The 15,159-nt window shown below is 32.9% G+C and overlaps 2 protein-coding genes across 7 annotated transcripts in view; both read right to left on the bottom strand.

Annotated features, from left to right (window-relative positions):
- The window catches only part of LOC136795190 (uncharacterized), a gene marked incomplete in the record, with an annotated part of 17,969 nt that extends 5,356 nt beyond the window's left edge, over positions 1–12,613 (bottom strand). Inside the window, 2 exon segments of the mRNA XM_067044964.1 lie at positions 2,384–2,665; positions 12,509–12,613. Of these exon segments, the coding sequence (XP_066901065.1) occupies positions 2,384–2,635 (252 nt within the window).
- The window catches only part of LOC106687052 (uncharacterized), a 34,550-nt gene continuing 30,233 nt past the window's right edge, over positions 10,843–15,159 (bottom strand). For all 6 annotated transcript variants that reach the window (XM_067044963.1, XM_067044958.1, XM_067044959.1 and 3 more), the window contains exons 5-6: positions 14,073–14,240; positions 10,843–13,955 (exon numbers count right to left, since the gene is read on the bottom strand). In XM_067044963.1, the coding sequence (XP_066901064.1) occupies positions 13,544–13,955; positions 14,073–14,240 (580 nt within the window). In that variant the 3' untranslated portion in view covers positions 10,843–13,543. The remainder of the gene's footprint in view (positions 13,956–14,072; positions 14,241–15,159) is intronic.

Raw genomic sequence — 15,159 nt, forward strand, 5'->3', positions numbered from 1 at the left:
TTACAATCCAAAATCCTACGTAAAATCCTTGATGCTCCTTATTACGTCACAAATAAACTCATTCAAAAAGACCTTAACATCCCATTCGTTGCAGATTTGACCCAAAACAGATATGCGTCTTTTCATTCCAAACTCCTTAACCATCCTAACCCATTAATTCTTAATATTTCATCCTTAACAATTGTTATTAAAAAAGGTCAAGATTTTTTTTTTTTAGAAAAAAACAAATAATATTGTTTTTTTAGCGTCGTCACAAACTGCTAAATACCATTTTTCAAGGAAATTGAAAATTAGAAATTATTCACCTCCATTTATTAGTGAGATTTTTTTTCCTGTGACTTTTCTTCATATAATCGCTCATAACTCCTTTTCATTTTATCCAATCACTACATTATAGGACCGTTGGAAAGCTGAATGTCTGCTCTTTCAGTCTACATCAACTATATTTAATGCTGTTATAAGGGCGGCTATGGGTTTGAAATAAAGAAAACATTTTATTTTATATCTCCGGTCCTAATTTGTTAAATTAGATGAGGTTTGCGCCCTTTAGTGCAGTTTTTAGAGCCCTAAACCGCAGCCAAGGTTGATGTAGATAGGTTCTTGAGGTGCTAACAACGAATATCAACTGTCACTCCTTAAAAATCTCATACCACACTGTGATAGTTCAGTCGGTATGATTTTTTTCAAAATAGTAATAATATTGGAACACAGTGAGGGTTATTTTTTTTTTTTTTAAAGTTACTACTAATTTACTCATCTCTTTGATTGAGGAGTATGAAAAAAAAAATAAAGATTCTATTAAACGATATTATATTCACAAAAAATTATAAAAACATAATGTGGCTTAGGATAAAGTAGGTCAAAATATTTTTTTAGAACCAAGGAAATCATATTTGTTTTTAACGTTGCCTCAAACCCCTAAAATAAAGATTTTGTAGATCTAAATTTTAAGAAATTGTTAATAATTAAAAAAAAAAAAAGATATGGAAGGAGATGTATCTTTTCAGAGACTAAAATATTTAACTCCTAGACTATCGTATTCAGCTTTTATTTCTAATATTACACAATCTAAAAAAGATAAACTTGTATTTTATTGTATTAGGCATGATGAATTGTTTACTAATGTAAAGAAGAGTTAATTACTCTTTATTTTAATTCTATGGAATATTGATTCCTTCAGTTTATTCAATGTTCTGTTGGGGTATTCATTCTATTTCTGCTAGTATTATTAGCTTACATGTTTTTTTAAAAGTTGACCTCGTATTTCTATAATGAGAAGATGGTCGGGGATGCGTCCAGTGAAGAACACAAGAGAAAAAACTTATTTATTATTCCCAACGTTTTGGCCAGTATTTCAGGCCTACGTCAGGGTTATGAACAAAAAACAAGATAACAACCAATAAATAAAAGGATATACAGAATGATTAGAAAATAAGGAAATAAATAACGTTATGGACACAAATATTGTTGAAAGGCATGAATACTTTAAGTATTATAAGAAGATGAAGGCTATATGAGAAGAGTATTATTAAAATCAAGTAAGTGAAAAGAAAAAAATAATAAAATATACATGAAAACCTAGTTAATAAATGTATGAACAAAATGAAAATTATTTTAAATAAAGTAATAAAAAGAGTGGGAAATTAAACGTAAATATAGGTAATTAAATATGCAAGTAAAATAACTGGATCAAAGAAATCAAAATATAAAGTTATATAATGCAAAAGAAACAAAGAAATAGTCATATTTTATTTTAATAATAATAATTTAAAATTAAATCTACGGAAAAATGAGAAAGAAAATATATGTAATTAATGAAATATGTAAGTAAAATACTAGAATAAAGAAATAAAATATAATGTTAAGTAAGACAAAAGAAGCATTTAGTAAATATAACAATAATAATACGTGGTGAACATAACTAATAACATGGGTAAGGGAGAAATAATAAGAAAAGAGTAGAGAAGGAGAAAGGGTGTAAAAAAGAAAGATGAGAGCAAATAAAATAAAACGTAAACAACGAACCTGCTTGCTGATGAATTTAATTGGGTTTTGACAATTTAAAAAATGTTATACTTGAAAAACTTGGCATATATGACCTTGGGTAAAGTAGTTTATTAGTAAAATGGGGGTTTTGAAGTAATAAACTAATTAGTTATAAAATTATATCAATTCCAACGATTTCCTATAAGACTTTTATATTCATGTAATGTGCGAAATGAATTTATGGCTTTATGTTAATCTCTAAAAAATATTCTATACTGTCCATCATAAGGAATTACATTAATAAAATGTACTTTCATTATACTCATTAAATTTTAATTGTCTTTATGACTAAATAAAGCATAAATTGTAATTTCATTATCAACGTAATTGTATTTACCTTAACTTCTACCTTCAAAACTTCGTTCATCCACACAATGACACAGTCTGAACCCTGCCCCCTTTTCACGATGAGATTCCTCTTGGCGACTCTTCCATTGCCTAGGACGACCTTCATCCGAATCCTCAGGATAGTCGAAAGGTAGTTCTCTCCTTTGGGAAGAGCCGATTCCTCTTCTGCTTCGATGACCCTAGCGATGGCATGGTCTTTGAGTGATCGCTTCAGCGCAGTTTCCAACACCTCTCTGTCCATGACTAACACTCAGCGAGACAGATGCTACAACTATAATCATAACTTATCAAAATGGGAATATATACCCTAGATTATTATATTTTACTTGCAGACACGTTGTGCAACTAGGTAATAAAGACGTTGTGAAATACCAGTTAATTGTATTTACATTGAGATTCTTTGCATAGGAATCCATATACTCGTAAATTAAACAGTATTTGAATAGCGATTTACTATTTAAATATCTAGTTTTTAAACGGTAAGAATAAAAAACTGTTTTCATAATAGGACCACGAGAAAACCCTTTTACATTTCACTTTGTTTTTTCGTTCAGTCTTTTTTTTAACATTTTATCTGAATACTAATCAACTAGATATTATTATGTTGGATCGATAAATTTTTAAAACAGTTTTTTTTTTTTAAATCGAAATACTGTGGAAAAGTAATGAATTTAAGAAATAAAAAATGGTACAAAAAATATATCAAATCGATTCGTATCTTTTGGTCAAACATGGGCTGATTTGATGAGTAAGGTTTGATTTTTTACATTTTTAATCAAATTATTTCTTACTTTATTGAATATGTGATAGTCCAAATTTAATGCATCTGGATAATAATTATTTGTACCAATTAAGAATTTGAAAAATAATAGTTTACATCAGTCAAGTTCTTCTGTCCCTGTGATAATTATCAAATTGGGCAAATATAATATAATTCCATTTTTTTTTTTTTTTACCATAGTGTAGTATAAATTTCGAATAATCTCATAGACTACTATCGCTTGACCTTAAAGATATTCTGAAATTTCTAATAGAATGGAGTACTTTAGGATTGTTTTAGTTAGTAATTATAACTTGTATGTAATTATAATTTAACTAGTAATTATAACTAAAAACGGATTGTCAGCTGACAGAGCTATATCAACTGATCGAGTAGAACAGCTGACAAACTGTATATGTATATATGGACGGACAGGCTTCGCAAATAAATCAGTCCTTGAGTTACAACCGAGAGCGTCATTTCTCTCTCCCTTTTCAACGTGTGGAGATACAACCTTATCTATAGACAAAGGTAAGCAGCTGCAACTACTTTAAAGCAAGTGCATTTTTTATAGGGCATTATAGGGCCCTATGTAGTTGGAAGGCATCTTAGGGTCTACACTAATCATAAACCGTTGCAGTGGGTGGGAAAATTAAAAGAGTCATCTGCGCGTATCAACAGATGGAAGGAGATCCTCCACCAGTATAATATAGACATCACATCCAAGCCTGGTAAAGAAAATGTTGTTGCAGACTGGCTCTCAAGGGCAATAGAGGTCAATTCTATCGAGGATAATACGGGAGAATCATCTGGACATGCTAGGCAGTTCTTGAGAGAGTGGACCCCGGAAGAAGAACAACAACCAGGCACAGAAGAATTGAAAAACAGAGGAGAGACATCCGAAGATGAAGACCCAACAATGGAAAGACCAACAGAGATGGAAGAGATTGTTGAAATCTTTAATGATAAACGTCGCCAAATCATATAGAAAACCAGGATCTCGGGGCTACTGAAGATGGGGCAAGATTAAGATGGGGTATAGAGCGCACAGTTAAAGAAACATTCAGTAGTTTTGACGTATTCCTGACTGCGAAATATGACAGACACACAGCTCAAGCGATACAGGAGGAGACGCCCACTACAGAAGCACCACTTAGTGATCTTCAAGCAGATTCGTTTACGTCGAAGGGATACAAGTGGGTCACAGTGATAGACCTATTTAGCAAACTATCTATGGCGTGCCCAGTGAAAGAGACGTCAGCAGAAGCAGTGTTAAGAGCCCTACGAACGTGGTTCCAGTTGTACAGCGTATCGGATAGAATCTCGTCAGCCAGTGGAAGAGAGTTTGACAAAGCAAGCTTCAGAGAAGAAATGAAAATAATGGAGGTGGTGTGGCACGAGCCGAGGAGGTATCGAAAGGCTTCACAGTACCCTCAGTGACCACCTGCGGGCATATCAGTTATAAAAGGGGCTGGAGCCAGACGAAGCGATGGTACGAGCGATCGCAGCATATAATCATTCCATACAATCGGATCGGGGTTTTCTCCTTTCGAGATTCTTTTTAAACTGCGGGGACGTCGAAGGAATTACCAATATACAGCGACCGAAGAGAGTAATATCACCGTTAATTGTATGGCACGGAGAAAATGTGGGCCTAACTCAGAGACAAAATTGAGAAGGAGAAACGCAGAAGAGTTACAAGACACAATCTCAGTGTTCGCGACTAAATATGCAACCTTAAAATTGGGACGGTGGTGTACCAGAAAGTTGGAACTAATAGGGACTGGCCCATTAGAGAACACAATGTTATTTTCAGAGAAAGTTTATAAGAACCGAAAAAGCGAATAACAGTTCACCTAGAATAATTAAAGCTTCCTGCAACGACGGTATCATGATGTACGGGATTGTACTCACTTCCGGAGAGCAATCGTTGCATCGGAAGGCAAAGTTGTAAAGTTTTTCTTTTGTTTATTCATTCTGTTCAATTTAGGCACTCAATAAGAACACGTGAATGTAAATGTCAATAATTCGTGTGAAATTGTATTTTTTTGTTTTGTCTAATTTTTTTTTGCATAGAGGGCTGTTATTTTGAATCTTATTCATGTAGTTTTATTGTATTTGTATCTTTTTTATTGTTCTTGTATTTTAATTGTTTTTGTATCTGTCTCATTTATAGTTATTGTATTTGTATATATCTCTTTCCTTTGTATATAATAGGGTTTACGAGGATTGTTCGTAAACTGATGGGGGGAGTTACGGGCTATCAGCTGACCGACTGTATATGTATATATAGACGTACAAGCTCCGCAAATAGATCAGTCTTTGAGTTACAACCGTGTGTCATTTCTCCCTCCCTTTTCAACGTGTGGAGATACAACCTTATCTATAGACAAAGGTAACTAGCTGCAACTACTTTAAGGCAAGTGCAGAGAATATATTTTTTTAAAAATAGTTATTATCATCTTGTAGGCCTGTCGTAGAAAAGTAGACAGGTGTGTTCCCTTTAAATGGCCCACCATTGGGAAAGTTGGAAGCATGTTTATAAATGTTCATGTTGAATGTTGTTTCCTCTACTGGTTTTGACGAGTTGGGGCTGTTCTTCGATTTCACTTCCTCACTAACCAATTTAGGTAAGCTTTGTATTCATGCAGAAAATGAAAAAATGTATCTCCTCAGAATCAAAAATGTTCAATTGCATTTTTATTTTAGTCAAAAAGAAACAAATTTGGATCTGTGTCAGTCTGAAATTAAATAGACCGAATCGCTGGTCTAATTTCGATGAGATGTTTGTGCAGGCTGATATCTAGTTGATCTCGTATCGATTTTATCAGATTTTGTCCCCTAATTCCACTCAGCTATACCTAAACGCAGTTTCCTCGAGACGCCTATATTTCGAGAACATATGGCTCGCTTCGGTTAAAGGGATGGTCAAGATTAAGGGGGAGTTGGTGTTATAATAAAAATGATCTTGTATACATTTTGTCAGATACCATCCATTTCTAGCGCTTGCCTAAACATATTTTTTTTGACACACATATTTTCGAAAATATTACTCATTGAGCTTGCCCGATCTAGCCCATATATGTAAAAAAAAAGTAAGGGATCAGTGTTTCAATGGTATTTTATAAGTTTTAGTAAATTTCGTTTATTACTTTTAATTGCAGTTTCTTTGGCATTTCTTTAAAATTTTATTCGGCACTTGTCACAGCTTACCTCGTTTGTCCAAACTCAATATTTACCTAAAAACAATAAAGGAGTTCCTAGGGCTATAATTTACCAATGTTTATATGTTTTATAACTCAAAAAGTAAATAATATTATCTCGATATAATATTTGTCTTACAAATAAGCTAGACAATGGATTTTTTAATAGTTTACTACAATGATTGTTTGCAGGTCTGCGTCAATAAATTATCCAAATCCAAAAATCTTTCTTCGCAATGTGATGAAAATAAACAAAATCTAAAAAAAATGTGGGTATAATCCGAAAATTAATCTATCTAAGACTAGAAAGTAACTCCTCTGGGAGAGTATTCTTAATAAGAGTTGAGTGCTGTAATTCCCTTTGCTAGCTAAATGAATTACAGAAATTCTCGACAGCTATACGTTGCACCCATGTCCAAACGGATTTTTAAAAAAAAGGTATACCAGCCACTGCACATCGTTTTATAAACTTCGATGTGTATTGGAGAAGTTTGTTGAGGGGTACGGTCAGCAAAGAACAACATAAATAAACAAAACCATATTTATTTATTTTATGCCGACGTTTCGACTAACAAAAGCCCTCTGTATATCAGGTCTATAGCCCTGATGAAGACCTGAAACTCAGGTCGAAACGTCAGCATAAAATAAATAAATATGGTTTTGTTTATTTATGTTGTTCTTTGCTGACCGCACCTCCCGACAAACTTCTCCAATCATTAATCTACGGTCAACTATCTACACCTCACTTCAATGTGTATATTTAATTTTCATTTCATAATTTAATAGGCAATATCTGCAGCAATAGATTTTGATATGTATTTACAAGGGATACACTAAACGTCAATTTGTGGCTGCTTTACGACCAGGGCCCTGTTTCATAATGAAAGCTAACAGTATTAGTTAATAGTACAACTGTAGAAACTAGTGTGGGAATAATTCTAAAACTTATTTTTTAGTGATATTACAAAAATTAATAAATGCTAAAGTACAAGTTACTATTGTACAAGTCTGTGTAATTGAATTAAGATAAATATACAAGACTAATAGTATTAGTTTGTACTTTATTATGAAACAGGGCTCTGGTATACAAATGAAAATGGGAATAGAAACCACTGGAAATTATTGCAGCTGGTAGAAGGAAAGAAAAATCGTTCAGTGTGAATGGATGTGTTATATAAACTCTGAACTGACGCTGGATAATTACTTCTTCCAGAATTACCACAACCTGTCAAAACCCTCAACTATCAGCAGTCAAAGCAGACAAGTTCAGCTTTGCTAATCTTCTATGTTTAGGGGTTTGTCTCATAAGCCGTGCAGAAGAACGAACAGGTCCATTTTTATTCCTACGACGACGGCTCAAATAAATAAAATTCTATTTGATAACACCAACACAAATTATTTTCCTATCGACATCTTTCCGTCGTATGCGACAGCTACTTCTATTCCACCCCGATTCCATCAGATTCTTCTCAGCATTCAAACACCAATGGACTTGATTCTAATACCTACGAGGGTATTGGAATGTAGTAGCCACTGTCCATGAGGTTGATTTTGACGCTGGTTGAAGAACAAACATCTTATAGTGAGAATAAGACCTCTCCTCCATCCCACCCCATGGCCAGAGGATTCTTACTCAAATAACTTTAACTTTAACATGTCTGAACCATTTGAAACTCCTAACACGTTCAAAAATAAATGTTTTTATAAATCTGCACTTTTCGAATATTTATAAAAACTTAAATATTTCTTGGCTACCGAAATATTTTCATTTTGTAAGTTCCTTCTCACTGGAGATATTTCCATCCCATATCACTTATTAAACTAATAATAAAAGTGATAAAACACATATACATACCCATACCTACATACACATATAGTTACCTATGTACATACTAAATACCAATTAAAATCTTTTCAGGAGAGTACGAAAAAATAAATAAATATATAAAAAGTGATAAAACACTACTCCGATGTTTCTATCAATTAAAAAGTACAGAGATAACATTAGAAAATAATTTAAAATGTTGAAATGAGTAATTTTAATTATCCGTCTATCGTATATTGCTTACTTTAATTTAAAAATTACTAAATATAACAAAATATACTTGAATTTTTCATATTTTTTTTTGTTCGAGGAAATTTTGGAAAACATTTAACTCAAGATAGATGTACATATTTCAATTAACTTGCAGTTTTCTTTTCATAGTTTTTAAACCCAATTTTGTTTGCTTTCGTTCCTGAAAGAAACGTTTGAAGATTGTTTAATACTACTAAAATGCTCATTTAATTCTAGTTTTATTTAGCTCAAATATTTGTAAGGTGTATGTTGTGTCTCTCAAATTCATTAAATATTTTTGTCATTCTTTCATCAGTATGAGTCATTTGTCCATTTCAAATGTTTTTAATATTATTTAGATATCTAGTTAAGACGTAATTTTACAATTACAAAAATTTTTTTTTTTGTATTTGAGGTATATACTACAGATCTACAAAAGCCTATAAAATTCTCGTTGTCATTTCATAATCTTTTCCTGAGTAAAAGTTTTTAACGAAAGAATTGCCAACCAATGGTTTGAGGATTGATGGGATAATTTCTTAGCCGTCTGAACTGCCAGTGCTACAGTGTTCTTCTGTGTGGGTGGGTGAAGCTTGCTAAAAGGCATCAGTTCAGTTTCACTACAGCCCTCCTTGTATTTGCACAGTTTACGTCGATAGAAGAGCGGGATCTATGGTGATGATGATGTAAGTCTTTCCCCAGTCTTTAGTAACATCAGCCAGGGATCGTCCGTAGCTCAGGAAGTTGAGGGAAAGGTCTTTGCAACTTGAGCACTGCGGCGGCGCCGGTTTGAATCTGGGCTAGGTGGTCGACTTTTATTTCTGTCTTGGTCCCACGAAATGAAAACTTGACCCCTTGACCATGGTATTAGAATAGGGTGGTAAGCTGAAGAAACCCCCCGACCCTCTCTAAAGGCTACTGCTTGGGATAGATGCAAAATAAATAATAACTGAGGGTTTCCTGTTACCGCTGTTACCATCCGTGACCTCGGCTTCTGTGTCAAATCTCCTAGAAATGCTATACGGGCTGGTTGTTGTGACAAATTGCACATTAAATTGAGCTGCAGCATTCAAATTTAAGGATTCAGGCAGCAATAATCTCACTCACGAGCGGCAATGGTCAACCCTATGAGCATTGACAGCGAAGTGGCATCCTCTTGTAACTGCTTCTAAGTCAGGAATGTCAAAAATTAAGATGGTGTTAGAACATTTTGTAAGACTCTATTCCTTATTTCAATTTTAGAGTTTTTTTTTTTAGTTTTTGAGTACGATGATTCCTGTAATCTTTGTGTACATTTTATATTTATTCGTTTTCTTTGAATATAATAACAAATTGATACATACAAGTTGAACAGTTTTTTTTTTTGTTTTGGGTATCTCTCTCAAGCATCACTTTTCAACATTTTTAGTCATATAACATTTCTAAGGAAACCATAAAGTCTAAATATTCTATTTTTTTCTGAAATGAAAACTATTATATCAGTTTTAAATGTATTCTGTCATTCAACTAGCAGAACAAAAACTTATTTATTAGTGCGAACGTTTCGGCCAGAATATCTATTCTTCATTAGGGCTGAGAACAAAATACATTTTGTTGACGTTATTAATTTTCATTCAATTAATTAACACTTCCCACTTCTTTCATTACTTTATTTTTATCTATATTCATTCTGTACAATGATTAACTTTAATCTTTCTATATCCTGTATTCACTGGTTGTTATCTTGTTTTGTGTTCTTAGCACTGATGAAGGCTAGACATTATGGCCGATACGTTGGCAGTGATAAATAAGTTTTTTAAATTATTCTCTGGCCGCATCCCTAACTATCTTCTCCTCATATACTTTATATAATATTTCACAAAATAAGAAGTGATTGCAAAAATTTTATTTTCATCCATCACGAAAATCTCTCTCGTCTACTCACACTACATCGTGAGGTTTTGCTCTCAGACAGTGTCTTCTGATACCAATTGAGAAGAATTAATTTATAATATAATTGTATTTTATTTTTAGATATAATCTTTTATCATATACAAATTCTCATATTTTATCATTTTACTTCCAATAAACTTTATACATTCAAATTTATTTTATTTTTACTTCTTCATCAATCACTTCATTTTTAAGCGAAATAATTAATTAACTTATTTTTTACTTAATTCGGAATTGTGCCCACTGTGTGCCAGTGTATAAGAGACCTTCCATAAAAAATCCTAATAAATGTATAAACAAAAAGAATCAAAAATATATATATTAGATATTACACATAAACTAAAGGGAAGCCTCAGCAAAAGTGAAATCCCGCACTAACGTAAATATTGGCTAAATTATATTTCTATAAACAGTTTTCTCTGTGTATTATAGCTTACTTTAGATTTAACTGGAGAGGTGGATGTGCATGGATAAGAGTATTAAGTGAATGAACAAAATTAATATTGATAAAAATATATATTAGAAGATTATTAGATCACCAGATCAGTTATCAGATAGATATGTATAGTGCGTCTAAAATGAGCTTGCCTGGAGAGAAAGGAACTAGTGCACCCCCCACCCTAGCTCCTTCTCCCCTCCACGCCATAACAAACCCTCCAAGAGGCAGTCCGCAACTTGGTAACTCCCTACCAGTTGGGTTACGACTACGGTAGGCTACTCGTTTCTTTACTTTATCCTATATCTGTAACTGGAACTGTTTCTTATTGATTTTTTTTGTACTTTGTAGGGCAAAATATTGATAAATCGCTTCTGATTTGATATTTAAGAAACCAGTATCTTCCAAAATGTTATTTTTGAGATTTGATAATCATTGTATTTAGAAAAAAACTAATTTTTTAAGTTTAAATTTGTTGTGAAACAGTTTGAGAAACAATTTACTTAATTTTAATGTTTTAAATTCGTTCTTAATTACACTTTTGGTTGTAAAGTGGATAATTTTCCCTCTACTCAGGTTACTTGAGATGGTAAACTTATCTTGCGATAGCGACGTGGCAAACTTATCTTGCACTACTTAATCTTGCGATATTAATGAAAAATAGTTTTGAAAAAATCATACGAGCAATTTCTATTTGAAAAGTTGCAGAAGTAGATCGAGGAGAGGAAAGAAAAGGTTTGGAAGTCCAGTCAACTGAGTAGATCTGTTCTAACAATCACTTCTGAATATCCAGAACTGTTCTGAGCATGCGCAGTACAAGATTTGGGAGAAAAAATACGCATTCTCCATACAGTTTCACAGTCAGAAGTGGTTGTTGGAACAGACTTAGTGCAGAGAAGCCATAAGGATGGGGGGAGGGGTGGAGAACGTTTGCCACTGCTCACCTCTCTCCTCCCTTTACCCACAGGCAAACTCATCTTGGATGCACTATAGTTGATTGTAGGAAGATAGTCCGGCTGGCGCTCAAGAAAGGTAAAAATGTAGTCGAAAATCATTTATTAGTGACCAATGCTTCGCCCCTGATAGCTGAATCAGAAAAAGATACTAATATTGTGAAATATAATAAAACATTAATATGCCATATATATAAACGAAGTAGTTCATTATATAATGAATACACATATGCAGTTGTAAACATTATGATATAAAGAAGAGGAACGTAGTAAACTAAAAAAATAAATGAATAGGATTCTAAGGAATAACAAGTACAGTAATGAGTGATAGAATCGCAAATGCACTATTGCAGTATAATACTGGTACTCGTATTTAGTGTGGGGAACAAGTAGACCTAGTGGTCCTTTTTGCCAACCCCTGGCGGCTACCTAGGTTGCCGCCGCGTACTAACCAAGGTGGAAGTGTCAAGATCCATTCTTCGGGACAGCCGAAAAATGAATGTTTAACTGCTCCAGGTGGGAATCGAACCCACAACGTTCCGAACGCACTAGAACCTACGCCCCAACCCGTACGGCCGTCACGTCCCACTATTGCAGTAACGAACACTGAAAAAATAATATGTAGAAGTAATAACAAATATTGTACAATTAAAAGAAAGAAAGAATGAGGAGGTCAATGAAGTGTAAGTATGGTGTAATAACAAATCTAGCGGACAGGTAACTGGATAAATAAAGGCAAAATATAAAATAATAAAATAGAAGTTATAAGCTTACCTGAATCCTGGAAGATGTAAAGTGAAGATAAAGACAGATAAGGTACAAATAGTTGGTGTATAGTAAGTGTAAACTTAAACGTTGAGCTTCTTAGGGAGATCTAATTTCTACTGGGAAGCGCTCAAACTCCCCACTCTAATACCAACTACCACCAGAACCTTATCTATCTAAATCTTCAATTTAGATCTTCGAGGATTCAGGTATCAATATAATTTCTATTCCATTATCCTACATTATTCATTTACCTACAATTATGTATGCACTTGATTTTATATTGCACCATATATCACATTTACTTCCTCATCTTTCTTTCTTTTAATTGTACACTATTCGTTATTATTTATTTTATTATTATTATTATTTATATATTTCACTATCTATTACTGCAGTGGTACATTTGAAATTTTATCACTCGTTACTGTTATTAGTTAGGATTCATTAGTTAGAATTTTAGTTTACTACGTTTCACATTTTATATAATTTCTTTATGCTCAACGTCATTTTTACAAGTTCCTATGTACATTCTTATAGTCGAATATTTTTTTATAACTTTATTATCTTGTTCTAATTCAGGAGTGAAGAAGCTCTACAAACTGGAGTGAAACCTTGGTAACGAATAAATAATTTCTTTGATATTTTGTACCTTCCTTGACCACCATCCGGACCATTTCCTACAATTGAAAAAATATAGTAAAGACTAATATTAATAAAAATTTATACGTATTAAATAAACTTGAACAAAATTGATTCATCAAATACATGAATTAAAATGAGGAACTGAAAAGAATAGAGTGAAACATAAAAATCACAATAATGGACATTTGTCAGTGCAGAAAGGAACCAACTCAGATTCCATTGTGGGAAATCCATATCAATCAAAATAGTAATTCAACTAATATCATTTTTTTCTCTTTCTGTCAAAAGAGTATGTTAAAAAATCATTGTTATATCGATACGTTATTCATGTAAAATATTTAATCTTTGAACAATTTTTTTCGTAAAAAGTTATGGACTACGTCGTTATTCCTTAACATATCAGGAAGAAAGGTATTTTTCGACAAAGTCTATCAGATCGTCCCCAATCTTCTCGGTGATGCCCTCCTCCAAATACATATCCATATGGAAACCTTCTTTACCTCTTGTCTTCAACAATGTGTCTAATTCAAATGTATCAGTACCCGACTTGGCCGTCAGAGCTGGATACCAGCAGACAAACAAACATATTCCGAAAAACGAAACCCTCTCCATGGCTTCTTCCAAGCCCTCAAAGGTTGGCTTGGGTCCTTTGTAACCGTAAATGTCCAAGTATTTGATCAACGCATCAAAATAGTACTCCAATAATAGTTTGTAGTTCTTGCGACGCAGCTTGGGCTGTAAGCTCATGTAGATGAAGTTGCTGACATCCGCACATGGAGTGTTGTAGTTTGCAAATTGGAAGTCCACGAACCTGTACATCAATAAAATGATAGTGATCAATGATTTGATAATCTAATTAATTTTATAATCTATTCATCTTGAGGATATTACAAAAATATATTTATATTTCCTTCCATTTGATTATTACCTTAACGACTGAGGCTTCCCATGCCAGTCATACTTGAACATTATGTTGTTAGTCCAGCAGTCCCCGTGGTTGAGACAAACGAAATCTTTTTCTGTGTACACACTGCAGGACTTCACCTTAGAGTAGAAGACGTCCGATGTTATATTTAGCTTTGAAGCAACGGTTGCCCTATTCAACAATAATTTATAAATTTACTAGCACTGAAACATAATATGTTGAACTACTTACCGCTAATAAAATACATTTTTAATAATTATAAATATAGAAAATTCAACAAGTATTTTTTAATTGCGGAATTTATATTGAATTAAAAAAGCATTTTAGATAAATTTAACAAATATTATTCTGGATTTTCCAATGGAATCCAATCCAATCAAATGGAATTCTGGATATATTCAAATTGGAAGTTTTTAACTTCGAATAATTTATTGCAACTGACAAATATTATTTATTTATGTATTTACTATTAAATATTTCTCATGAAAATTCGAATTCATTCGCTTTAATACTTTCTAAATCGAATCTTTCTACTGGTCGTTCTGAAATTCTGTTTATTCCCGATTGTTCTAATGATTGGGCCAATAAGAAATTACTAAAAACAAAGTTGCATGTTTAATTTTCTCTGATTTATTTCCAAACAGACTAATTCAGTAATGCAAGCGGAAGTGATACAATCCATACCTCTTTTTATGAGCGTATTTTAATAGTTACATAATATAGTATATTAAAATTACAGTAAAACTAGTATAGTATAAATGATTTACATAATGTGTATATATATAAGTTACGGACTGTCAGCTGACGGGTCCATATCAGCTGATCGAGAACAGCTGACCGATTGTATATATATAGACGGACTGGCTCCGCAAATAGATCAGTATTTTACAGCAGTTCAAGCGAGTTAGATCTTATTCCTTCTTCTCTTTTTTGACATTGTACTTTCGCCAATACTTAACTGGTGCCGAAACCCGGGAACTTTAGATACCGGAGTAATTTTCAGTCTAAAAGAATTTTTTTTTCTTCTTTGAAATGGTAACACAGAAAATAGAAAGAGCCAAGTTAAACCCAGAAACAATGGTCGGCGGGA

The sequence above is a fragment of the Halyomorpha halys genome, unplaced genomic scaffold (assembly GCF_000696795.3).
Source record: "Halyomorpha halys isolate HHAL.00 unplaced genomic scaffold, Hhal_1.1 Scaffold910.1, whole genome shotgun sequence".
In the NCBI taxonomy this organism is placed as follows: domain Eukaryota; kingdom Metazoa; phylum Arthropoda; class Insecta; order Hemiptera; family Pentatomidae; genus Halyomorpha; species Halyomorpha halys.